Source organism: Sycon ciliatum, chromosome 2 (genome assembly GCF_964019385.1).
Source record: "Sycon ciliatum chromosome 2, ocSycCili1.1, whole genome shotgun sequence".
NCBI lineage: Eukaryota > Metazoa > Porifera > Calcarea > Leucosolenida > Sycettidae > Sycon > Sycon ciliatum.
This window is the reverse complement of record NC_088644.1, coordinates 41315762-41343241: the sequence shown is the minus strand read 5'-3', so window position 1 is coordinate 41343241 and position 27480 is coordinate 41315762. Positions and strand designations below refer to the sequence as shown.

Sequence of the window (27480 nt, the reverse complement as noted above, 5' to 3'; positions counted from 1 at the left end):
ATCACGTGATGTGAAGTTCTGCCGTCGCGCGCAGACCCCATGGAGTTGCACACTCTTGGGTTATGTACTCTTGGTAACACGGAAAGCTGTTTCCAGGGGGGCCTGGGATGTTCTTATTATTTTTTCAGTAATCTAGCTGGATTCTTTTTTGAAGCAATTCGTATACTGGATCACATGTACCCAAACAGGCTTACCGGTACACACAGTAACAGCTTCCGAAAACCCAACACCGTCATTCTTAGCATCTTGGGCTCCACATTCTTTGCGCGGCAACTGTATGCTTGGTTCACAGTTGCTCTGAGTACATAAGGGCTTTCTGCACTACATGTACATGTGTGATGTAAGAACGCAGCCAGATTGCAGAAAAATAAGAACGTCCCAGGCTAACCCCTTGGAAACAACGTTCTTGGGCGCGCGACTACTCTATTCAAAGTATGCAATGGCCCATGGGGAGTGCAGTCAGACCTCGCTTATCCGGAAGAAAATCGTTTGTTACCGATTTACAGCATATGGCATGCATACATAGAGATTTGAGATGTGAAAAATGTCAATGCAGAATGTTGTCAGTTTTGACTTGGCACACACAATGTACGATTTTGACCTTTTCTACAGCAAAGTTGTACAAAGGTTCAAGAGTTGCCTATAAATTTGTACAAGTTGGATCAAACCGCGCGAATATCATGGTGACGTAGCCAAATCAGCAAGATGTTGTCGCATCACTGACTTCTTCTGTGAATGGTATTTCGCGAGTTCGCATCGCACGCGTCCGTCGCAGATCGCGTCGCATCGCGTGTCGCATCGCAAAAAAGCTTCTGTGAATCCCACTTTAGTCAGGAATGTGTCCACTTTCCATCATGCAGGAAACTTTTTTTGTGCTACAGTTGCACACCAGTCTTTGGCGCGGCATGTTGCAGTCTGTGCCAAAGTTCAAAGCGAGACCGTACATAAAGTCATGAAGCTTTTATTTTCCGTTCCCGCACATTCAGTCTCTAGCATCACAGGTATCCCGTTCTAACCCTGTCGACATCAAACACACTCACTTGAGAGCTATCAGTTCGGGATAAATACCAATACGCCATGGTTCTGTAACGTGTTCGAATCACTAGTGACCAGTATTGTAAAGTGATCACACTGCTCCATCAAAGTGTTCTTGTGAAAGGACCACAACTACATGTAGCTGCTATATCCAGAATAGGCCAGATAATGTGGATACAAGGGAGCAAAAGACTGCCCGGCATGTGACTGTAGCAGACTGCAAAGGCCAGCCATAACAGAAGAGCATGATTGTTTGAAAAGAACGCCATGTAACTAATTACTTCCTGGCCTGTGTTCAACGCACACCCAGTACTGCACAACAAACAGGGGCATACTAGTACTGTACTACGCCGAGACACATGCTACTCTCTAATATTCTAGACCACCAGCCTGTTTTAATGCGAGACTGCTTTATTGTAGCATGCATGAAGATTATAATACTGTCATCTAAACGCCTGCACTTATCATATTATGCACCTTTCTATGTTGAATCCACGTACTAGTACTCAATATGAAAATGTGACCACCCTCGGTCATAGCCGTGTTTCAAGAACAAAGACAGCTTGCAAATAATTCCCTCAAGACAAGCGTCGGTGAACAAAGCCGGAGTTAGCAGTCATGACATCAGCAATCGACTTGGCCAGCACATTGGAGATACTCTCCAACTATCAATAGTTCCGTGTTCAGTAATCAAGCTGGCCCTATCTGGCCGTCATCATGGCTACCTGCCTCTCAACATGACGATGGATGCTGCATACACCACTACATCGACTTGACGGTTGCTTCCAGTTCGTGTGCCGATTGTTCCAGCCGCAGACGTTCCTCCACTGCTGTCAGAAGCGTGGTGCGAGCGTCTTGCTCCGTGTTGAAATAGATGACGAAGCGGTGCACTATAACCTGTCGACCAGCCACCAGCACGCGCATACACGCAGGCATGATTCATTAATATGTCACTACAAGGCCACTAAAGCTATCCCCGTGCATGCTCTTCCAAGCTTCTTGCACATGTACGCTCACTGCAAGGTGAACGGTTCCCAATACAGTAAAACCTGGTTTGAGCGACCACCCCCACGGTGCAAGCAAAAGCGGTTGTTAAAGCCAGGTGGTCTTTAGAACCAGGTCCCACAGTTTCTGTGTAGAACTGTTGGTGCATGGAAAACGGTCGTTAAGAATAGGTGGTCGCTAAACCCAGAGGTCGCTTACACCAGGTTTAACTGTACTTGTCTTGCTTGGTATCACAATTGTTCAGGTTTTGCATGCAAATAACGAGAGATGTGGAATTGAAGACGAAAGGTTTCATGATCAGTTTCATCAGATAGAAATAACATTCGGCTCGGGCAGGCAAAGGATGCAAGAGAGCCGACGAAATTATCAGACGACAATGCAAAGTGCACCACTTCTTTAAAAAAAATACAAAGCGCTGTGCAACGTGGTGGACTCACCTCCAAAGCACCCTGCAGCGTATCAAACTGAGGGAACTTCAGCGATCGCTGCGGTCGCTTCTCCAGCCAACCGTGAATCAACGACAACAGGGAGTCATACCAAGTCTGCGCAACACAACATTGACAATAATTGACATCATAGCGATACTATTCAATGGTTTGAGGGAAAGATGCAAACGGGAAAAGTCTGAAGAAAACAATTGACTGTCACCACCAGGATAATACTGAGTACAGCGATAAGCTTATGTTTTCTCTGAATTCTCATGCACATGCCAGTATGACAGAGGGTATCTAGATGTACAGAGAAGCAACACATTGTGCCATGCATTGTACCACACATTGTGCCACGCATTGTGCGGCATGTATCGTGCCACGCAAGTCACAGTGCAGCTCAGAAAGCAAGTGCACTGTACATTGTCAATGTGCTGCTCCAGCACCTCGGTCTGTGTGCATAGTATTTAGCTGGCTGCATGGCTGTTGTGTTTTCCTCAAAACAAACAAACACTGTATGAGTGTATGTAGCCGGCTACATGGCTGCTGTTGTGTTTTCCGCTAACCAAGCACAGACTGTAGGTCATGCAACAAGGCAGGGACTGACAGCAGAGCCAACTGAGAAGGCATACGTGATCAATAGTCGTGTGCTGCAGTGCATGCACACAACACCATGGGTATCAAGAGTACATAAGGTCCCAAGCGAGTGTGCAACTCTGATTACCCTTTCTACAGGGTTCACCGACGGCGACAACTCACACTCTGGTCACTGCCTTACCATAACAATATCAGCCACTGATGTAGCCCCCGTGCACTCTTGCAGTGCCTGCAGATTGTGTTCCACGGATAGAGACAGGTCGTCCAGATCCACACGAGACTTGCGCTGCATGCGTATAGAATAGAGGAGGCAACAGTATCGTACGTGTGTGTGCGCGTGCATACTCAGTACTACTACAGGTCTACTCTCCATATAACGTAATCTCTGGGACCACGCAAAAATTACAATTATTATATCGAGAGTTATGTTACGTAGAAAACCGTGTGAAAAATACAAGATGTACCTCAAAATGAAGGGTATTACAAGGCAGGTTCAACCGTGCAAACATATACACACTGTACCATCATCGACATCAGATACCATCAATGCCGCAGAATATATGCACAATAGGACTAAACTGGCTAGCTACGGTTACAGCTTGATTGTACCGCGCACGTGAATCTACGTTGTATCGAGAGTGCGCATGTCAGGGACCGCGCCGTAGGGTGCGTTATGCCGAGGTTTACGTTATGTAGGACTAAACTGGCCTAAACTGCCTAGCTACTGCTACCACTTGATCGTACCGTGCACATGAATTTACGTTGTATCGAGAGTGCCCACGTTAGAGACCGCGCCGTAGCGTGTGTTATGTCGAGGTTTATGTTATGTAGGATTATGTTGTGTAGAACAAAATTTGTATGGGAGTGATGCTGTTTCGGCGCGGGATTTGATTTTGTTATGTACTAGCGAGGTTTATGTACAAGTGAGAGTTGTTATATCGAGAGCAGACCTGTATCCACATTCATGTTAGTCATGGTTACGCAAGTGATGCAATCAGACATTTTAGGCTGTGGTGTGGATATGCCATAGTCTACTAATACTCCTGTTGGACATGCACAACAGAACAGCTCAACACCCTCCACAGCTTTGCTTGACAACATCAGTCCTGCTTTATGAGTTTATCATGATGCATCCTATTAAAACTTACAATCCTGTTGAGCAACGAGAAGACAATGTTGGCCGGGTCATGTAGGCTGAGCTTGACCAGGATATCATCAACCGTGAAATTGAGCTGTGAACACAGGCAACGTGCAAGCAGAACAGGCACAGCACAACCATTAGAAAGGATTACTAGTTACTGCCACGTCATCTTCGGTCACCAGTGGAAAGCAGAAATCACGGACAGGTATGTGTGCAAAGATCTGTTTTTTTGCATCGTACAACGTGTATAGCCATGGTATTATACTGAAGCCTTGCTTGATAGTTTAACATGTTTAGCATAAAGAGGGTCCTAACCGGGGGTTTTCCCCATACGGCTCAAATGGTCGCAAGACCGGGACTCTGCCAACCGGGTTATGGTTGTAGTCAGGAGCACTGCGCGTCCTCGCCTTGTAACATGCTGTCAAAGTCGAAAACATGTATAGCCATGTAGTCCCCATCACTAGCGCTACTGTATCTCTAACTCACCAGTGCAGCAGCATCAGTCATCATCTGCTCCTGGATCGACAGCAAGGACATGCGAATGTTGCCGCCATACTGCAGCATGACCAGCGACAACAAGAGAACACAAGCAGTGTCAATGCAAACAGCCGCTCAACACAGACCGACAATAAGAGAACGCAAACAGTGTCAATGCGAACAACAGCCACCCATGGACTGGTTACAGGGATGGTATATTGCTATGGTCTAATCTCATGGACTGGTTACAGGGATACTGCACTGCTGTGGTCCAATCTCATGGACTGGTTACAGGGATACTGCACTGCTGTGGTCCAATCTCATGGACTGGTTACAGGGATACTGCACTGCTCCGGTCCAATATCATGGACTGGTTACAGGGATACTGCACTGCTGTGGTCCAATCTTATGGACTGGTTACAGGGATGATATATTGCTATGGTCTAATCTCGTGGACTGGCTACAGGGATACTGTCCTGCTATGATCCAATCTCATTTGCATTTGTATTTACGGATCATAGACTGGTTACAGGGATAATATTATTGCTATGGTCTAATCTCATGGACTGGTTATAGGGATACTGTACTGCTATGGCCCAATCTTATGGACTTGGTTACAAGCTGCTGCTGCTGCTGCTGCTGCTGCTGCTGCACTCTACATGATTGTACACATAGAGGCAAAGGTAGAGCACATTTTTGTCACTGGACTCTCTCAGGCCTGCAGGCAATGAGCTGCGCATAGCCAGTAAAGCATGTTTCACTTACCTCCACCAATGCTGGCTGCGGTTCGCCGTCATCCTCGTTGTTTCTATCGACACAGAGTAGAGATGCCTGGCAGGAAGAGGGTGAGAGAGATTGTCCAACAAGCTAACAACCAGCCAACATTGTAAGTACACGTACAGTTGTACACCATAGTACTTATCAGCTTACCAACTTCAGCTCATGATGTGGGATAGCCATGAACTGATGCAAAGTAGATTATGATATCTGATGATCGTAGTGTGTGTGAAACTTCAAGTTACAGCTTACCGTTTCCTGTGCTTCTGCAAAATATTTTATTTAGAAGAATTCTACGGCGGCTATTGTAATTTTGATGTACGTTTTTAACCCATTCAGCGCTACTGGGCCTTGCCTATGGTACTCTGCATGTAAAATGCTAAAAACAGGGCCAATAGCAAGTTCTAAAACTCCAGGGTTCTGGCAACTGGGGTTCTCAAATATTTTGGAAATGATTGCCAAGACTATCAACTACAGGGTGACAGAATCGATACAGTCCCCAAAAAGAATAGCGCCTCACGATAGGGGACGCAAGTTTGCTCAAATTGCGTGAAATACGCCAAATGCGTGAAATTGCAGCTGAAAGATCGCTGAAAAGAGAAGAAAAAAAAGACGCGTAGTGTTTTCAAGCTGGATTCGTACCAACGACCTATCGTACAAGAGGCAGGATCAAAACAAATAAAACTAACAGTGCTTTTACACACCAGACAGTGCCAGAAATCACTATATATCTCATGACGTCTATAGACGTCATCCCGCGCATGGGGGGCATTTTCGATGACGTCTATAGACGTCATCAGCGTTCAATGGGTTAAAAGGTTATATATGGTAGCTGGATCTGCTGGCAATGCAGCCTGGCCGTTTGAAGCCTACCTGTTCAATGGAAGCGGTTACGACATCGATCAGCACCCAGCACTGGCGCGGCGCAATGTACAGTGCTTCGGCGTGCGGTGATTGCCTCGCCAGGACCTGCTTGAAGTAGTTGTATGTCCTGGAAGGCGGAGAGAAAGACGACATCGGTGCGGCACAGTGATGAACAGCCTTACATGTAGCCCAGCATGTAGGTCGATAGGGCATAGGTTGGGTGTGCCAAACCTCTCACGATACGAGTACAAATGCATGCACACCTACTCTACTCATGCACATGTACTATTTAAGAGAGAAAGGATCACTGGACACGAGAAGAAAGAATGGTATGTATCTACAATTTACGAGAAATTTCCACATGGAGCCCATGTGGTGTCAGTCATGTCATGTCCTCAACGTTGGCTGGAGCAATCAATTTCACTATTAGAGAGCTCGGCTATTGAGGTGATGAATGGTATAAAACATGTTAAAGGTTCTATTAGGTATCATTGGCAGCCCTTGGACACATTTATTTTGTGCAAAGAGCAGATGGCCACAGCCTACGGTAATATTCACTGCAGTGTGCACTATGCACTTACCGGGTACACAGACTAAGCAGCAGGTCGGCAATGGCACGCTGTGCTCTCTTCTCCAGATGCTCTGCAAACAGTGGCTCGGGCCAGGCCAAGCGCTGCACGAAGCGGTGCAGACCGCGCAGCTTAACAAACAGCTCTTCCGCACACTTTGCTGATGTTCTGTGCAATGTAACAGGGCAATCAGGAAGAGAGACTATTGTCAGCGTTTTTTTGTTTGTTTTTTCCTAAATCTGTATAACTCATAAGTAGCAACTAGAGCGCAGTGTGGAGAGGTGGTCGGTTCAGATTATAATCTGTAGAACGGTGTTTGTAGATCAGAAGTATAGTGAATTTGCATTTTGCTGTGGAAAGCAATTGTACGGGCGGACTCGTAAATGTAAGAAGAACACCATACTTGTACTCCGAGTGTAATTCATGTGCCCAGTGTGTACAGTGCACATTTGCTGTACAAATGAACAGGGCGACACACACGCACACACACACACACACACACACACACACACACACACACACACACACACACACACACACACACACACACACACACACACACACACACACACGCGCATATACTTGTACAGTTGCGCTCGGTGAAATCCGGCCCGAAGTGCATAACTGGCGCCCAGTACTGATGCGGCCCTTGACGCCCTCAAAGTTGTACAAGTGCTAGTGTGCACGTGTGCCGTATGAACTGTGCATGTGCTGTACTCAGATCATACGCATGCATGCTTACACCAAAGTGTAAAAACCGCGCCAAACAAAGACGTAACATTCATTTCAGTTCAGCACAAGTAAAGAAGATGGAGATCGTTTCGAAGCAGTTTATTTCATACACAGAGCAGCAATATTTTGTGTGGCCACCGTCTGCTTCGATTAGGGCTTCAACACGACGTGGCATTGACTCCACGTATGGGGAAACCGTGTCAGGAGCCAACGAGTCCCACTCCAGGTGCAGTGCCTGCACCAGCTGGTCAGCATTCTCGCAGCGATGTGGAATTATTCTCTTCTTGAGAAGAGCCCACGCATTGGGAATGGCCGTGTCCTTCTTCACTATCTCTTCTTGATCTTGAGCTGTACTTCGTGAAGTGAATGAAAGAAATTTTGAACTGCTTTTAGCATGCAACACGTGCACTCCGAACTTTTACACGAGGTGCGTACAGTTGAGTTCATACACACAAATCGCCAGTGATGTAATGGGAGCTGGCTTCGCGGCGCCGGCTTTGCACTTCGGGCCGGATTTCACCGAGCGCAACTGTAGAAGAGTGCACTGGAAATTCTTCGGTCAGGCACATGGCCAAAGCAACTGCTACATCATGCCGCAATATACGCAGCATAAACAAGACATCACATCCAATATACACTGATAATAGCGAGATGGTGTGATACGTACTGCTCTTGTCGCCACGTCTCACTTGCAATGCCCATTACCATCTCCTTCTCCAGTGCCACCGACATTAAGTCCAGGTAATTAGCCACCAGGGGCATGAACAGGCTAAGCAGATGCTTGTGAAACTTGCCATCGCGTAGTACAACTGCACCAGCACAAGCACGTGAGCAGCACAGGATATCCTGTTAGCACCCAATTAGCCGTGGCATGCATTCCCCATGTGGAGCTGTACATTGTTCGGTCACAGTGTAGTGTGCTAATGGCGTGCTCTCCGGAAACGAACCTCATCAGCCCACTCTTTAAAAGCTCAATTGATGAGAAGACATCTCCCTGATACACGGTGTACTGAGAAGGGCAGTGGAGCTTTCGAGCAGATTTGCAGAGTTGAGGGTCTGATGGGCTTTCAGAGATCAGCTGAAATGTGTGAAACTCTTTAAATGTTTAAAAGCTACATCTACGCATACACAGCCTTTCTCCTCCGTTGTACGTGTAATACCATTGGCTCTGTACTAGTGACTCACGGTGGCTGAGAAGGTAGCTGTTGATCTGCTCAAAAACCTGAAAAACTTTGCCATTCTCCATTGATGCTCCCTCGACAATAAGCTCCAAGTCCACATCGTAACACTGCCAAAACGACTCCTCGAAGGCATCAAGGGAACCTTCGTAATCGCTGAATGCCTGAATAGCAAACGCAGCAAGACATGCACACACTTGATCAGTTATCATTCAATGTGAAACGCATACATCAGATCTGGCACCAAGATGATGATGGAATACCCCCCCCCCCCCCCCCCACACACACACGTGTGCGCCTTTGGACCTTTGGAGGTCCACTGCTTTGTGCAATGATTGCATCAGAAGTTGCAGTATCCCCCCCCCCCCCACACACACACACATTGCTTTGAACGCGTCAGCAATGCTGCATAGTTACCATAGCTACCAGAATTAACATAGCTACCTTAGCATAATCCACCTGGCTCTGCCCCATCTGATCAATGCACTCCTCGGAGAGGCAAACGAGAAACTCTAGCGTGCTTGTATCTACTTCTTCAGGAAAGGCTTCTTCCTCCGGGCCCGCCACTGGGTAACAGAAAGAACAGAAGAACGACAAACACAAGCGAGCATCGGAGCGCGTTGTGATACAATGCACAAGGCTTTGATAAACCAGCACACATAGTACAACAAAAAAACATTTAGAAATCCGACCAGGCCATTCACACCATTCCTCTTCACAATCGGTAAAGCCGTGCTAGCCGCAAACTTTGTGAGCGAACAAGTCTCTTATCTTCGTGCACGGCTCTGTGGGCAGTCAGAGCCTGGGTAAACTCTGATAGGGACTCAACATTCCAGTGGTATGATGCGTGGCATGTGTTTGTTGCCACTTGTTGCATGTAGTGCAGTTTCCAGCCTACTGAGTCATGGTAGTGCACTAGTAACTCTGGTAAGTTGACCCTTCAGGGGACATCCGACATTAGAGAGGTCAAGATGCACGTTATTTCCGACATAACGCGCAATTTCACGTCAAATTTGGCGTAAAACTCCAAATTTCGATGTGAGCTGCAGATCACTCGCGTTGTTTTTCGACGCGCGAGCCTTAATAACGTGAGCTGAACTTTCACGTCACGTCAGAAATAACGTGCATCTTAACCTCTCTATTATCGATTATTTTCACGGCATGAAATACTTTAGTTCCAACCAGGCCCCGCCCACCCAACCCCTGAATGAAAAATATATATTGACTTGATAACAAAAATGGATCGATGGTAGCGTTATCAACATTTTTCAAAACAAAACTCCTCGACCCACCCACCCATAAACGAAACTTTCTCGTTTCGTGCAAAAGATCGATAATTACAGACAGCCCCTTACACATTTACCAGGAATTGAGCACCACAGCGGGATGTAACAGTCTTAATTCTCTCGACAAGGAGCATTAGTTGTCAAGACGAGTTTCATGCAAGCCTAGAATGTTATAACAGGCAGCCCCAGAGTGACCTCGTGAGCATAACCTTTCCACGTTCTCAGCGGCCCGACTTAAGTTTGCAATGATCAATCACACAACTGCAATGTAAAACTAGGCTTCGTACCTTATTCTATTATTGGCCTGGTGTGCAATGGTTAAACTAAAAGAACTGTGGCGTAATATGCAAGCTAGTTACTCTAGTTCAAAAAGAGAAGAAATGCAAAGCTTACTGCGTGCCTTCACATCCTCCACTACATCCGTGTAGCAGATGAGAGCGGCCTTGCGTAGGCAGTCGCACACCTCCGATGCCACCTTGGCCAAATCCGTGCTCAACGCATCGTTGCGACCATCTCGAGTGGAAACCTGAGCAATCATACAGGACACATAAGAGAACTGTCACTACCGTGACAGGGCCAGACACAGCTTCCGCGGAGCGGTGTGGCTGAAGGTCCAACTTAAAGGGGGGTCTGGGGGTCCTCCCCCATTTTTTCGGAATTTAGATGGAAAATCCTGCATTCTGGGCGACTCCCTGTACGAAATCATACATCGAAACTTTTTCTCCCCGGTTTTGGACGTTCCACGTGGACCGACTTTTTGGGAAGTTGGTACGGCCATGGCCGTACCGGCTGTACCAGTGGCGCCGGCCCTGCTACATGTACCTAATCGCTTGACAGCTAGCCATTTTTGACCCAGACCCGCAGTGACTGGCTGTACTGGAAATAAGGCCGGGGAAGTGAAACGTGAGTGTTGTCAAGACAACCCCACAGTTTCACAAAACCTTTCTCTAAGCAATGGATACCATTGTACAGCAGCTAAAGCAGAGCAGCCTGGCAATGGTAACGTTACATCCATTATAATTTATAAGCATGGAAATGTCTACAGTCAACTTAGCTAATAACAACTGCGGATATAACGACAATTCGCGAATAATGACAGAATTTCCATGCCCAGAGCAAAGTCCCATCCCACTGTAATACATATCATGAGACTTCGGGTATAACGACACTTCGCGAATAAGGACACTTTTCTGATGCCCCGCCGAGTGTTGTTATAAGCGAAGTTGACTATACACACTTCAGCATAATTATGCCTGCGAAGAATGATGACAAAATTCGATTGTGGAGACTGCACCACATCTCACACCAGGAGACACTGTTGATCACATTCTGGCTGATAACTATTGCTATTCCGGCATCATTCGTAGTCCTAACTGAACCCACTCAGATCCAAATTACAAGAAAATACTACTGGCGGCCTCTTTAGCATGCACAATGAAAGGATTCAGAGAGAACCGATAAGGAAACATGTACAAATGGCATGTACTTACCACGCGGGCGAACAACCGCAGTGTTGATTTCAAACCACTGTCGGGAAGGCAGAAAGGGAAGCTATGACTGCAGGTTTGAGCAAAGAATACAGGTACACACACACACACACACAAGCACACACACACACACACACACACACACACAAGCACACACATAAAATATGGACTTGCGATATTGTCCTGTAAAAAGTACATGTAAAATGCACCACGGTTGGCACTGGCTGAGTGCAGGCAAGAGGATTAACCCAAACCAAACCCCTCTGCAAACACATACATGAACATCTATTTCAAAGTTCTGATTCGAATGAGTATCAAAGACTCCATTCAAAGTATCATTCGCCAGTGGGTCTTCAAGCCAAGCAGATGCGTGCTGATCACACAAAAGTTCTGAGGTAGACATGCAGAGGGATTCAGTAATCAGTACTAATCACAGCGGACGATACCATCCGTTTCGCCGTACCTGAGGCGTGCAAGTTGAAAGCGCAGCAGGTCCTCCAGGTTCTCCAGTACTTCCAGGAAGTCCTCTCGTTCCTCCTTCGTCACACTGTTGTAATTATCCGGCCTGAGGGTAATTGAAAAGACAAGGACATGGATCTTTCGACCAGAGGCATTGAGGAAAATACGGACAGCCTAAAGGAGCATAGCTGCTAGGACTTGCAGCAAACACCTCTGCTCTCCTTCCCTCTCAAAGTGATTACCTGATTCTTCCTACAGAAACAATCATGTCCCAGTTGTACATGCTCTGCCTTGGTAAATCAACAACAGGCCATGATGATGCAAATGTGAATGATGTAATGTGGGCCAGAGGTGACACACAAGCGACCTCAATACAGCCAAGTCATGTACATGCATTGCATGTATTGTGAGGTTGTTGTTGTTGTGCTGTTGTGTGTATTTTAATCGCTGGGTGATTCAAACAGGAAAGCATGCCCAATAACAGGACTGCAAAGACGGTGAAAACCTACTTCTGTCCCTGGATATGTGCCTGGCAGAACGTGAAGCTGAACTGCATGAGACTGGCATCTATATAGGTCCCAGCGGACGCATGCTCCATCAATGTCCTGATCATGGCCAGGTGGGTGACAAAGCCTCGCAAGCAGTAGCGAGCCTGATACTCGTCCAGCACAAACTGCTGCCCTGGCGTTAGCCATCCCTGGTAAAGGTGGACACACACACACACACACACACACACACACACACACACACACACACACAGAGAGAGAGAGAGAGAGAGAGAGAGAGAGAGAGAGAGAGAGAGAGAGAGAGAGAGAGAGAGAGAGAGAGAGAGAGAGAGAGAGAGAGAGAGAGAGAGAGAGAGAGAGAGAGAGAGAGAGAGAGAGCAACTTGACGGCAAGAAAAATGATGCACGTTACGGCATGAAAGAGATGGAGAGGAAACAAACAGAAGGGCAAACAGAAAGGCAGATATAATATTATGTGTGTGTGTTGGGGGGGGGGGGGGGTGGGGATCATTATGAAGTGGAGTTTGGCGGTGCCGTCACATATTGCATGTGTTACCTACCATGGATGAAGCAGGGTCCTTCAAGCGCTGATCCAGCGTCTTGCCAAGTAGTGTTGCGTAGAGATGACCATGGTCATACCACGTGATGTCCCTGGTCAGAGCTTGTTCATCCAACTCCAACTCACGCAATGCACTGGCTATTGACGTGGACACACACACACACACACACACACACACACACACACACACACACACACACACACACACACACACACACACACACACACACACACACACACATACACACACACACATCTTTTCTGGACACACTGTACTATACTTTGACTCATCAATTCAGAACTCCTGCTCTCACACCAGCTAGTATTGGTAAGACGCAAGGTTGCATACAGAACGTCCACTATGTCATTCTCAAGTTTAATCCAATCACCCCGGCGTCACCTCAACTTAACTTAACTTAACTGAACTTCACTGAACACGTCAGTAACTTGTTCAGAAACACCACCCCTACACTACACACAGCTTTTACTGCACTGTAGAACACTTGCACTACATACACACAGTCAGTGCACTACATACACACAGTCAGTGCACTACATACACACAGTCAGTGCACTACATACACACAGTCAGTGCACTACATACACACAGTCAGTGCACTACATACACACAGTCAGTGCACTACATACACACAGTCAGTGCACTACATACACACAGTCAGTGCACTACATACACACAGTCAGTGCACTACATACACACAGTCAGTGCACTACATACACACAGTCAGTGCACTACATACACACAGTCAGTGCACTACATACACACAGTCAGTGCACTACATACACACAGTCAGTGCACTACATACACACAGTCAGTGCACTACATACACACAGTCAGTGCACTACATACACACAGTCAGTGCACTACATACACACAGTCAGTGCACTACATACACACAGTCAGTGCACTACATACACACAGTCAGTGCACTACATACACACAGTCAGTGCACTACATACACACAGTCAGTGCACTACATACACACAGTCAGTGCACTACATACACACAGTCAGTGCACTACATACACACAGTCAGTGCACTACATACACACAGTCAGTGCACTACATACACACAGTCAGTGCACTACATACACACAGTCAGTGCACTACATACACACAGTCAGTGCACTACATACACACAGTCAGTGCACTACATACACACAGTCAGTGCACTACATACACACAGTCAGTGCACTACATACACACAGTCAGTGCACTACATACACACAGTCAGTGCACTACATACACACAGTCAGTGCACTACATACACACAGTCAGTGCACTACATACACACAGTCAGTGCACTACATACACACAGTCAGTGCACTACATACACACAGTCAGTGCACTACATACACACAGTCAGTGCACTACATACACACAGTCAGTGCACTACATACACACAGTCAGTGCACTACATACACACAGTCAGTGCACTACATACACACAGTCAGTGCACTACATACACACAGTCAGTGCACTACATACACACAGTCAGTGCACTACATACACACAGTCAGTGCACTACATACACACAGTCAGTGCACTACATACACACAGTCAGTGCACTACATACACACAGTCAGTGCACTACATACACACAGTCAGTGCACTACATACACACAGTCAGTGCACTACATACACACAGTCAGTGCACTACATACACACAGTCAGTGCACTACATACACACAGTCAGTGCACTACATACACACAGTCAGTGCACTACACATAGCCGGAGCTAGGAATTGCAGATGGTGCTTACTTGTGGTCCTTGCCTGAGGCTTTGCAGCCGGTTTTGCGCCACCGCCCTGCGGAGCCTGCGGGCGCTGTGCCTGTCCGGTGGCACGCGCCAGATGATAGACCCACTGCTCCATCTGGTTCCGACTGGAGCTGCAGAAGATGACTGCGTTGTCGGAGATGAGCAGCTGGAACTGGAACTCTGTGTACCCCTCTTCTCCGACTGAGCACAGTGTTCAAGATACAAGAGAACAGGCAAGAACACAGCCATGCACACAGCACACCCACAGTTGAGCATACAGTACAGGGGCGTAGCAGCCGGTCCGGCCGGTCAGGCTTTGGCCGGACCACTTTTTCGCCCGACCACTTTTTCGCCCGACCACGACCAAAAGTGCCCAGAATGCAGGATTTTGCACCCTAATTTCAATTTTTTTTCCGGAGAGACCCCCCGAAGCCCCTCCGGCCGGACCACCTCCAATGGCAGTGCTACGCGCCTGCAGTAGCTGGTAGTAACATAGAGATGAATAATGCTCAATGCGCAGTCACTAGTAGACCCTCAACCAACGCCACAAAGGGACAATAAGGTTGAGCACACGTATATCGTTCCATAAATGAACGTTTTCTTGGGGCAATAACTTGCGGCAGCTGATAGGACAGGATATTCATCAGTATAGCTAGAAAGCAAGGGGGGGGGGGCAAGTTAGCTGAATATTCTCGTGCAGAGGTTATGCGAATGATTTCACGGGGATGAGTCAGCGGAATCGCTTATGGGTGCTGTGATGTATATGCATACTACGCTCGCGCTCCTGTCTTTGTGCTGCATGCTCGCGCACACATGTTGTGATGTCATGCGTACGCTATAATACTGATTGGATGCATGCATGCCCACCAGCTGTGATTTGAGCTGTTCTCAGTCTTCTTGTTGTTCTTGAGCTTGAGTCTCCACATTTAGTTTCGTCTCTACTCTTGTCATTCATATTCTAGGAAGTAGCAATAATAATTCAGAACCTATAACCAGTCTTTAGATTCATATCATGGCGCAGTGAACATTTTCTTACCGTGCTTTGGCTCACCCGGTTGTGATCCACCTAGACTCGTTGAATTTATTTGAACATTGTAGCAAGTTGAGTACTTCGTTTCTTTTCGTTCGTCATGAGTGATGCTGGAAGTACCCCGGTCGGTGCTGCCCAACCTGCCTTGAGCCCAGATGTACTGGCTCTCATGACCTTGATGCAGCAACAAATGAAAGCTGCTGATGATCGCGAGGCTCGCCTCACAACGTTACTCCAGAATCAGAACACTCAACCTTCGTCTACTGCCAAACAAATCTCTGTGGAGCGTCCGGTTTTGCTGTCATCTGCCACGCTTTCCGACCTCACCGCTTGGGAAGAAGCGTGGGACGACTACGCCCGATGCCAAAAACTGGCAAGCCAGGACACACAGACACAAGTTAGCGCTGTGCGACAAGCTCTTGACGAGGACCTCCGTAGGTACCTGAGGGAAGGTGTCATTCCTGTAGCTCTCAATGCTGACGTGACAGCAGTGATTGCAGCCATCAAAAAGTACATTCGTCGCCAACGGAATCCCCTGCTGGACCGCATCGATTTCTACAATAGGCGGCAACATAAAGGCGAGTCCTTCGACAGTTTTTTCACTTGTTTGAAAGAATTGTTTAGCGCCTGTGACTTTGTGGAACTACGTGTTTGTCGCACGTGCTCTGGGCGTATGTGTACTGACTGCCCCAAGATCCTAGTCACAGCTAACGAAGAGCTCCTTCGTGACCGGATCGTTGTCGGTGTCCTGGACGATGACACTCGGCACAAGTTGCTTTCTGAGCAGAACTTGACCCTTTCCAGCGCGGCCAAGATTTGTCGTGCGGAGGAAGCCGCCAAGCAGACCAATGATGGAATGCCGACTACCGGCTCCTTTAAGGCTGCCGTCGCGAAAAAGTCTTCTTACCAGAAGCAGAAGTCTCAGTTCAGTGACAGATCCGCAATAGCCCAGCCACCCAAGAAGTGTGTGAACTGTGGTCGCAGCGCTCACACAAAGTCTTCCTGTCCTGCTGCAGGCAAAACGTGTAATGGCTGTAAGGCGTCAGGCCATTTTGAAAAGATGTGCCCCAAGAAATCGCAGTCTGCGCACCGTAATGGCAAAATCGGCCAACTGAAGTTGCAGCAAGCATCGTCAGGCAACCAAGGGACCGTGACCGTCCATGCCACCCTGAATACGGAGACCACTGGTGCACCGATTGACTGGATCCCCGACACCGGTAGTGACGTGGATGCCATCGGTTTACAGCATTTGGAATTGCTTGGTGGATTCCCCGAAAATCTCGCCACCGATTATGATGTAGTGACTGGTGTGAATGGTCAACGTCTTGAGTCTGCCGGCCAGATTCACTCCTCTCTCGCCATTGGAGCTAAGTCGTACGACACGACGATCCATGTCTACCCTGATCTGTCTGATGCTCTGTTGTCTCGGACTTCTTTGCTTGCGCTTGGTCTGCTTCCAGCCAACTGGCCTTCCATTTCCCGTGTGGAAATTCAACCAGCGCAAGACCGTACTGCTGACGAGATCCGTACTGAACTGCTGCAAGAATTCGCAGACGTGTTCGATGATGGCCGTTTGAAACCCATGTCTGGCTCACCAATGGATATTGAGCTCCAAGCCGATGCTAAGCCAGCTTGCACGCATCATGCGCGGCCAGTCCCCTTTGCCTTCCGTGACCAGATCAAGGACCAGCTGGACGGGATGGTGAAGGATGACATTATCGAACCAGTTTCCACATCGAGCGAATGGTGTCACCCGATTGTGATTGTCGACAAAAAGGGCACGTCTGAGAAGCGATTGACTGTCGACTTCAAGAAGTTGAATGACCAGATTCAACGCCCTGCTCATCCGATGCAACCACCACGAGACGTCGTTTCCAGCATCAGCGGTCGTTACTTCACGAAGCTCGATGCACGTCATGGATATTGGCAAGTCCCGTTATGTGAATCTGCGCGCCCACTCACCACGTTTATCACGCCGTGGGGCCGTTTCCGCTATTTGCGCAACCCACAAGGCTTGATATCTGCCGGTGACGAGTACAACCGCCGTACTGACGCAGCATTCGACGGCATCACGAACTTCAAGAAAGTCGTGGACGACTGCCTTGTGTATGACGATGACCTAAGTGACCACGTCGCACGCGTCCGCCGAGTACTGACATGTGCACGGGACAATGGCATCACACTCAGTGCGAAGAAGTTCGTATTTGCTGCTACCCAGATTGAGTTCTGCGGGTATCGCTTGAACGCCGACGGCTGGACTGTCGATGAAGCGAAGACGTCAGCCATTCGTGACTTCTCCACGCCCAGTAACCGGACCGACCTCCGCTCGTTTTTGGGCCTGATGAATCAGTGTGCAGAGTTCACCCCGTGTTTGGCTGAGCTGAGTGCCCCGTTACGCGGTCTGCTGAAGCCTTCTACTGAGTTCCTATGGCATCACGACCACACTGCTGCTTTCAACGCCATCAAGGATGAGCTGGTATCCTTGGCGACCCTGTCTTATTTCCAAGTAGGATCCGAACTCCGCCTGGAAACGGACGCATCCAAACTGAAAGGTCTAGGCTTCGTCTTGTGGCAGAAACAAGACACCGGATGGCGCATCATCCAGTGTGGCAGTCGGTATCTCAGTGACACAGAGTCCCGCTACGCAGTGATCGAGCTCGAACTCCTGGCCATCGTCTGGGCTGTCAAGAAGTGCAAGCTGTTCTTGTCCGGCACCCAGTTTCGTGTCATCACTGATCACCGCTCATTGGTGCCCATTATCAATGCATACTCGCTTGATCAAATTGAGAACCCACGTTTGCTCAGAATGATGCTCAAGCTCCAGTCGTTCCAACTCTGTGCTGAGTGGCGGAAAGGTGCTGACAACGCCTTTGCCGATGCATTGTCTCGGAACCCAGTTGACCTCCCTTCCCCGACGGACCAGTATGGTGAAGCCCCCGCATTGGCTAACCTCGGCATCCGTGCCTGTCTCCGTCGTGATGAAGATGGGCTGATCACTGACCTCCGGTTCCAAGCCGTCCATGATGCTGCTGCCGCTGACTCTGACTATCAGCTACTGCTCCAGCACGTGCAAGATGGATTCCCCAATGATCAGCGTGATTTGCCTGATGCTCTGCGTTCATTCTGGAACGGACGAGAGCACCTATCAGTGGCCAACGGTATTGTCTTGAAAGGTCAACGGATCGTTGTGCCCGTGTCCCTCCGTCAACATGTTCTCCAAGATCTCCACGCCTCCCACCAGGGTATTGTACGTACCAAGGCTAGAGCACGTCAGGTGGTGTATTGGCCCAAGTTGAGCCAAGATCTGGAGACACTGATCCGCGCATGCCCTACGTGTCGGGAACGCCAAGCATCGCTCCCGAGGGAACCGCTGCTCAACGATCGTCACCCTACTCTGCCATTTGAGCACACCAGCGCAGATCTATTCACTTGCCAAGGCCGTGAATTTCTCGTCTATGTAGATCGCTTATCCGGATGGCCATGCCGCTGATCAACCTGCTCCTGTAGCTCCACGTCGCAGCACTCGCAACCGCCGTGCTACTGACCGTTTGGACATTTCTTCCACAAAAGGACAGTCATATGTTTGATTTCTGTCGTATTTCTACTGCTTTCCGTGTTCTTGCAGTCACATATTTCTTTATTTGATTTCTCTTGTTAGATCATACTGTTCTCGTTATCCAGTATAATCTCGAAGGGGCGTGTGATGTATATGCATACTACGCTCGCGCTCCTGTCTTTGTGCTGCATGCTCGCGCACACATGTTGTGATGTCATGCGTACGCTATAATACTGATTGGATGCATGCATGCCCACCAGCTGTGATTTGAGCTGTTCTCAGTCTTCTTGTTGTTCTTGAGCTTGAGTCTCCACATTTAGTTTCGTCTCTACTCTTGTCATTCATATTCTAGGAAGTAGCAATAATAATTCAGAACCTATAACCAGTCTTTAGATTCATATCAGGTGCCAAGTATACAGTGGAGCCGCTTATGGGCGCTATGTATACAGCGCGAGTCGCTAGTGCAGCGCCGTACCACGACTTTGCCAAAGCAACTCGACTGATGATGTGATCACATAGCCTCTATATGTGTTTTGTCAGTCTATGTTGTTCTCCACATGTTTTTCAGTTGGGCTGTGTATATGATTTTTTTTGAAGTGACCGCCATACCTCCACGCCGAGCGTCCTCTCCACAGTAGTCCACCGTGCATCCGGTCATGGTCATCACTTCCGCCGGGGTCTGTTGCTTGTCACGGAATGTGCACAGGGCAAACGCGTACGTTGTCATCTGTCACAGGGAAGTAGAATATGCACACCGCAGTGGCAACATGCCTCAGTACTTGCGCTATGCCTCGAAGCAGCGTATTTTGTAAATTATCTGACCACGTGCATTGGCGTTACACAAATTTCTGTGAACTCACAGGAATAGCATGGCGAGCTTTTAAGAGTCAATGATGGTCTATGGAACCGGTCAGCCTCTTGTAGTGCTCGTAACGTTGACCAATGTTGTTCCTTGAAGCACATCTCACCGGCTCTCACATGCCTGTACAGTATTGTGGCACTGGGCACATTAGAGATACTGAGTAGGAGTCGTCAGAGTAACATACGAGACTGTGTAGAAACCATCAAAACTAGGGCATACCATTCAATGCAGAGTGCGATGAAATGCCAGAGCCTTATTAAACTACAGTCAGACCTCGCTTAACTGCACATGTCCGTTTTCCACAAAAATATCCGGATAGGCGAGGGAATCGGATAATCGGACACACATACTGTATGTATGCATAACATGTGCTGTAACTCGGTAACCAGCGATTTTCTTGCGGATGGCGAGGGATCCGGATAAAAGAGGACCGGATAAGCGAGGTCTGACTGTACCCTGCCCTACTAGTACACTAGTACCTGAACTAGAACAAAATAGTGTTTCTTCCACTTCTTCCAGGGGTCCTTGCCGATACAGTACAGCCATCCGCTGATCTTGACGTTGTCGGCTTTGTCGATGGACACGCACGCCTGCACCTCCACATGGTGGTTCTTGTCCGGTAGAGATACCGTGGGCGTCATCTTGTACCAGCGATCTCCGTCAGACTGGCAGAGCGTCGGCTGGAGTGAAAGCTGCAGGTCGAGGGCAGTACGGTAGGGAGGAAAAAAGATGGTAGCGTTACTCACTGAGCCGCTGCGTATTAGACTGTTGTCCTACAATGACCTGAGTACTTGTACCTCCAAACATATTTTTTTTTACAAAAAATATACATATCGAATGCTACAAAGCTTACAATACAAGCATGACTACACATAATTTACTTTGGACTGCTTGTACCTAATGCATACCTATGCTATAACGCCTATAATCCAGCCTACTGTACATGTGACTCCAGTCGACAGCGGGGTCTGTGAGGTTAACTTGGCGGCACGTAATTACACTCTCGTACCTTCGCAATTTGCTTGCCGTCCGCATCCAGGATTCCCTTGCTGTCAGCCATGAGCTTGATTCGCACCAGTGGCAATGGCGTAGAGGTCGGGAACGTTGCAAATGTGTCCCAGCTGCACGAGGCCGCGGAAATTTGGCGTGACAGTGATGCGTCAATGACAAGAACATGTGAATGACCAATGCACAGAGACTAAGTTCATTCGTTTTATTCTACAGACTGCTATGGATATAGGAGTTTAGAGCGTCACAGTGATGTTGAACCATCCTCATCACTACATTCTTGTCACATCGCCGTCATCTCAGTAAACGACGCCATGATTAAACTAAGTAACCACAAGACACCTGTCCAGTGGAAAATAAGCAGTTAATTTGAGGCCAGCATCCGGCCAGGCACGAGAAATGAGTTATTAACTTATTACTCAGTCCGTCAGAACCGTTTTTCCGAAGTATAAGCTGCACTTTTAACACCCGAAATTCACCCAAACAAGGGGTGCGGCTTATACTCCGATGATCAAATTAACAATGATAAAATAGGATAGATGTCTATATGAAGTAGTGGTTGCGACTTCGGCGATGATTTGTAAGAAAGGGTGCTCGTGTGCTCTGGATGGCAGTCGTGAGTCAGTCAAGTGTCAAGTAAAGTCGGCGGAATAGCGCGAGCTCGGGTGTGGGGAGCAAACCCTTTCTTACAGATGTCTATATTTCGTGGCAAAAAATGGGGGGAGTGTGGCTTATACCAGTACTCCTGAAAATACAGTAGATTGTCACAGTATAATTTATACAATTATAGCCACTAGTGCTTGCACTGAGAAAAAATGTCGGTTCTCGGGGTGACTGAATCAACGGTTGTCGTTGTCAAGGGTAACAGTATCTAGGGCAGGAACATGCTGTGCCCTTTCATCAGTTCTGCACTGTGCTTACATGGGTCTGCTGGCTGGGTACTGTGCTGTTGCCATCCTAGACTGGTGACCATCCATCTGTAGTGCAGCATAAGGCACATGATACAAACACAGACATACACACACGCACGCACATAAACATGTACACACATACACACCCATATACATCCATTCGTCGTGGCAGATGATGTCGGAGAGGGGAAAGATCGTATACCTCTAACAACAACGCAGTGTGGAGCGCATGCAGGCATTTGCATTATCTAGTTGTCGACATTACTGACCTCCATGAGACAGAAGACTGGCTTGTCAGGTGGCAGGAACTCTACTCCACGAGCTTGTCTTACTGTTAGCTGTGAATCACACAGGGGGAGAAACCACAGCAACCAACAACATCTAAGTGCAGGTGTAGACAGCAGAGATAACAAATTATCCACAACAGAGTTCACCGACTGCGGCTCATAGGCACCTGATCAGAAAGCCTCGCGGCGAAGTGGGGTTTACCCTCACTGGACACTGATACTGCAAAGAAAACCATTTCATCCAGCAACCACTCCATGACAGTGCATCACCACATTTTTTTGTACTGATCATATGACCTCGCACAGGCACTGGCCTAACACACTTGAGTACTGCAATCTAAGCAGAGAGGAATGCACTAGTAGTACATTTTGGTCTGCGATACAAAATAAAATGTCAACAACAACAACATACTCTGATAAGACATAACCATGCTAAGTACTGTAGCATTGTCCGAGCTGCAGAGGCGTAGTCATCCATACTCTAAACGTACTCAATCTGCGGACAGAACTGTTTCGTCCTTTGTGGACTCATCAGTGCAGCACAGAGAAACTTTGATGAGGCCGAACCTGATAGCAATGAAACTACTCTAAAAGTCTGTTTGAACAAGAAGCACCTCATACACAACATGCATTCAGTTCATGCTGTCCGGCATGCAAGCATCTCTAATCAGTGTTACACAGAAAGTTTGATTTGTGGACACATGTATCTAGTTAATCATTAACTAGTGTGTGTTGCTCCCTACGTGGGAGCTTGCGCTATTCCTGCCGACTTGAATTCTCACTTGACTGACTCCCACGTATCGCCGCACTGTCACACCAACCTCTTCTTCACAATGTACCTAGATCGTTGTGACTTACTGAAACAGAAGTTGAGATTGAAATATCACTCTTGTTGACAGTGCCCGGGTCGTTCGCATCGTCGGCGAGCGGCTTAGGCCGCTTTCCAGCTTCTGGCTTTTTGCTGATGGGCATCTGGTTGAGAGTGCTGCTGAGCTTGGTGATGTGGCTATGCTGTTCAGCCAGGTACTCCTGCGCCATGTTGGGTTCCGTGGACACTAGCAGTAGACCGATCTCTTTCTGTAGCGGATCAGAGAATACGTAGTGGTGTCACGGCATGCACGTCACAGGTCTGCTCGATTTCCACAAGAGATTGTATCGGGACCTGTCTGGCACCACATACTTCGGAAGTATGTGACATAGTACTGCTTCCTTCAAACACTGTATTTGAATCAGTACTGGTACAGGTTACTGAAGTACTGGCAATACAGGACGGGGAATGCAGGACGGGCAATACGGCATGGGCAATACAGGATGGGCAATGCAGGACGGGCAATACAGGACAAGGAATATAGGACAGGCAATACAGGATGGGCAATACAGGATGGGGAATACAGGACGGGCAATGCAGGGCGGGCAATACAGGACGGGCAATGCAGGACGGGCAATATGGGAGGAGCAATACTGGACGGGCAATACAAATAGCCCCCCCCCCCCCTCCCTCCTGACACACACACCCTGGACACTGAGACCGTAGTACTTCAAAAGTACATGTACTCGGTATTATGTCTTGGCCACTGCACATTGTATTCAAGGCTAGGTTGTTGCGACTCATGAATTTAATGCACATAGTGCAATCATGAGGCAGCATGGTGGATAATAGTGTTGGTGATGCCAGTCACATGCACAAAGGAAACGAGGACGGTGCTGACAGTGACAGTGTTGAGGTCAATCAGGATTACGTGTAGATATTGAATTATTTGCATTATCCTGAATCAGCTCTGGTGCCCAATGTTGATCATCACGGGTCAAGGGTCAGTGATGCACATTGGGGAACAAGTCAACCTGTCTGTATCAGTAGGAATGATTGTAATCGGGTAACATAGAATGTACACAAAGAAAAACATCAATGCCCCACCATGTCACACTGCGCTAGGAACGTCAAACGGTGACGCAGCTCTCGGCGAATGACAGTGGCCTGCTCGTCTGCATTGTCAAGCTGCCATCCAAGCGGGCACGCACACACACACACACACACACACACACACACGCGTGTACACGCGCACACGCACACACACACACACACACACACACACACACACACATCCGTATATCCATGAGAAAAAAGTCCAGGGAGTAAGATTGGAAATCAATACATTGCATAACCCAGGGCATACACAGTACAGAAGAGGAGAAAGGCTAGTGTTTGGCAACACTGGATTTCAGGCTCGGTATAATCATCAGCCAACCGTTTGGGATCCTGCTAGCCATGATCGTATACATACATGTAGACATGGAAAAGCTAGCCGGGAATGCTGATGTGTCAGTGGTCCTGGGTGTGATGCTATGCTTCGGGTGTTGGGCTCATATTGTCTGCTGAGCTTGAGCAAGGTGGAAAATTTGTGAACGTGTATGTGAGACTGTGGCAGTTTTAAGTTTTAACGCAAACAGTCCCACATGCAAAGAACTTTCCTAGGGAGATTCCATTGTGGTGTGTTTAAAAGCAGGGCGTGTCACTTGCTGATGGCAACCAAACAGTACATAACCCCACCATACTAAGCCATGGAGGCACTGGATACAGATAGCACAGGCAGTTGTATGTTCCTGAGGTGTGGACACTTTAAAAATGCTACATTATCTACATGAGCTATCGCTGCATTTTTCATAGGCACAAGCATTGAACTGCGTTCAGTCTGCTGCTGATGCCAGATATGGTGCACAACTTTGTTCTATTGTCATACGTGCAAATGTATTGGTGCGGTCAAGGGTACATAAACCAGAGTGTGCAACTGTGCATATCAGATCTGAAACAGCGCAGTTCGGGCACTACATCACCCTGATGAGGTCAGCCAAGCCGCGACTTGCGTACAGCTCAAATTTTCGTGTTTCATAGCCCGGAAATCAGCCAAGTTTGCTTGATTTTACACGTCCTGTTTCAGGATTTCGGTGTTTTGTGTGACTGTGTACGTCCACCGACAAGTAAAATCACCAGGCTATCCGTATCAAATAACTGAAATCAGGACAAACTCAGTGACCTGCACCACCGCGACTGGTTACGCAACTTTTCACCGTACCTGTGGCTTAACATGCCATCAGAAATGCCGTACTGCACGAATTACGCTCCCACACAAACCATCCCGAGTTGCACACTCTGGTTTATGTACTCTTTGTGCGGTATATAGACTTGAAATTGGTGGATATGTTTGCATGGTCACACGTCCATGGCAGGCGTTCATACCCCCCCCCCCCCCCCCTCGTTCATGGCCGGCCGGGGTCATATACCCCCCCCCGTTCAATGCAATGTCTCTGGACGCATGCACTTGGGCATGCGCGCGCGCACACACACACACAGACACACACCCACACACACACCCACCCACGCACACACACACAGACACACACACACGCACACACACACGCATACATTTCTTGTTGCTAATACCTGAAGTTCTTTAGACAGAAGGTGGTGTTCACGTTGTGGTATGCCCAGGATTAGCTGAAACACTTTGTACAGATGGTCAGGGGCAACTGAATCATCCACACTCTGGCGCTCACGCAATATGGCCAGCGAATCTCGCCGCGCAGTCTCCATATCAAGATTACCGCGGCAAATCGCCTCGTACTTTGACATCCAGATAGCAAGTACGTGGTCGTGCTTGACGCGTTCCATCAAGGGCAGGTTCTTCAGAAACTTCTCTACGTAGTTCTGGAAGACTTTGCGCAGGTCGGCAAACGTGCACCCGCCACTGCGTACCAAGCTCAGCAAGCGCTTGCTCACTAGAAAGTTGTCGTAGTAGCAGAGGATTGCTTTGTCAAACGCTTCGTCCGACACGATCATGGGCATGTCGCCTCTGAGGAAGCCCTCGAACTGCACACAGTACTGCACCAGATCGGTTTCGGTCAGTTTAAGGTGTCGCGTGCGGCTCATGCTATTCCTTGCCTGTGCTGTGAATGGAAACGCAATGCAGCGGGCCACCAGTACGTATAGCTCCAAGATCTGGCCATGGCCAGCCTCCGCATCCATCATGCTCGGCCGCCTGGATGACGCAACGGCACCAGCACCACCGAGCGTGGCCGACGAGTCGCCAGCGCACAGTAACGACGTGCCGCCTGGGCGCGGTAACGTGACGTCGCGTTCCAGCGTACCGGGACGACTTGCGCTGGAGTTCTGCTGCTGTTGCTGCTGCTCATATCCAGCCAAGACCTTATCCAAATCATCCTCCCCAGAGTCGGACTGTTCCGTGTCGCTGCCATCTTGGGAGCTACTGTCTGAATCGGAATCGCCACGAATCATTTCCCAACGTCTGCACGTTTAGTTGTAACTGGCCTACTCCACGACAAACTTTCACCTCGGCGTTAGTAAAAAAAAACCAGCACTGAATTACGGTTCTTGGGTTACCTGGTTACTGCGGGCCCATGCAGCGATATTACAAGCGTCGCCACATCGGAACGGTACTAGCCGCGAACAACACTCCGCGATCGAACTGGACGGCGACCCTAGGCTCGGAGGCCCTTTCTGTTATCTTGCACAAACACTTCCTCTTGCAATTATCTCCTTGCAAATGATTGTATCCCTATCTAGCTAGCTAGGCTCTGGCCCACTTCAACATGACTTCATGTGACTTGTCGCGATACAAGGAATCGGCATCGCTGATACCGATCCGGACACCGAGCTCAGCCTCAGGGAGTCAGGCATGATGAGTTTTGTAGTTTTGTACAGAGCTAGAGTGTAGTCAGCTGACATGACTGGTAGACTAGTACTAGTACAGACTACAGTCGTGTGTTTTGTTTTGTTTTACTTTTCAGGCCCGGCGGAAGCAATTATTGTTGATTGGTAAGGGGTGGGCATGGGGGTCCGGCCTAGTTTTTCGCCAGCACAGCACTTGCGCACGTGTGACACAACACAACGACCTAAGTACAGTCCTTACGACAAGTAAGTTACGTCTCTTTGCT

At 48.3% G+C, this 27480-nt stretch overlaps 1 protein-coding gene across 1 annotated transcript; it reads right to left on the bottom strand.

Annotated features, from left to right (window-relative positions):
- Window positions 1-1040: 1040 nt before the first annotated feature.
- LOC135810126 (calcium-dependent secretion activator-like) lies at window positions 1041-27222 on the bottom strand. Its single transcript, XM_065323591.1, has 25 exons — window positions 25970-27222; window positions 24446-24526; window positions 23389-23607; window positions 22513-22581; window positions 22254-22309; window positions 21334-21445; window positions 20804-21016; window positions 20072-20189; window positions 14880-15077; window positions 13101-13237; window positions 12545-12732; window positions 12040-12141; window positions 11580-11646; window positions 10483-10615; window positions 9248-9369; window positions 8811-8967; window positions 8293-8434; window positions 6906-7061; window positions 6334-6451; window positions 5449-5514; window positions 4693-4761; window positions 4214-4297; window positions 3247-3351; window positions 2478-2582; window positions 1041-1932 (listed from the first exon to the last, which is right to left on the bottom strand). Exons 1-25 carry the CDS (start codon window positions 26819-26821, stop codon window positions 1798-1800), a joined length of 3804 nt encoding a protein of 1267 aa, XP_065179663.1. The 5' UTR covers window positions 26822-27222; the 3' UTR covers window positions 1041-1797.
- Between the last annotated feature and the right edge of the window lie 258 nt (window positions 27223-27480).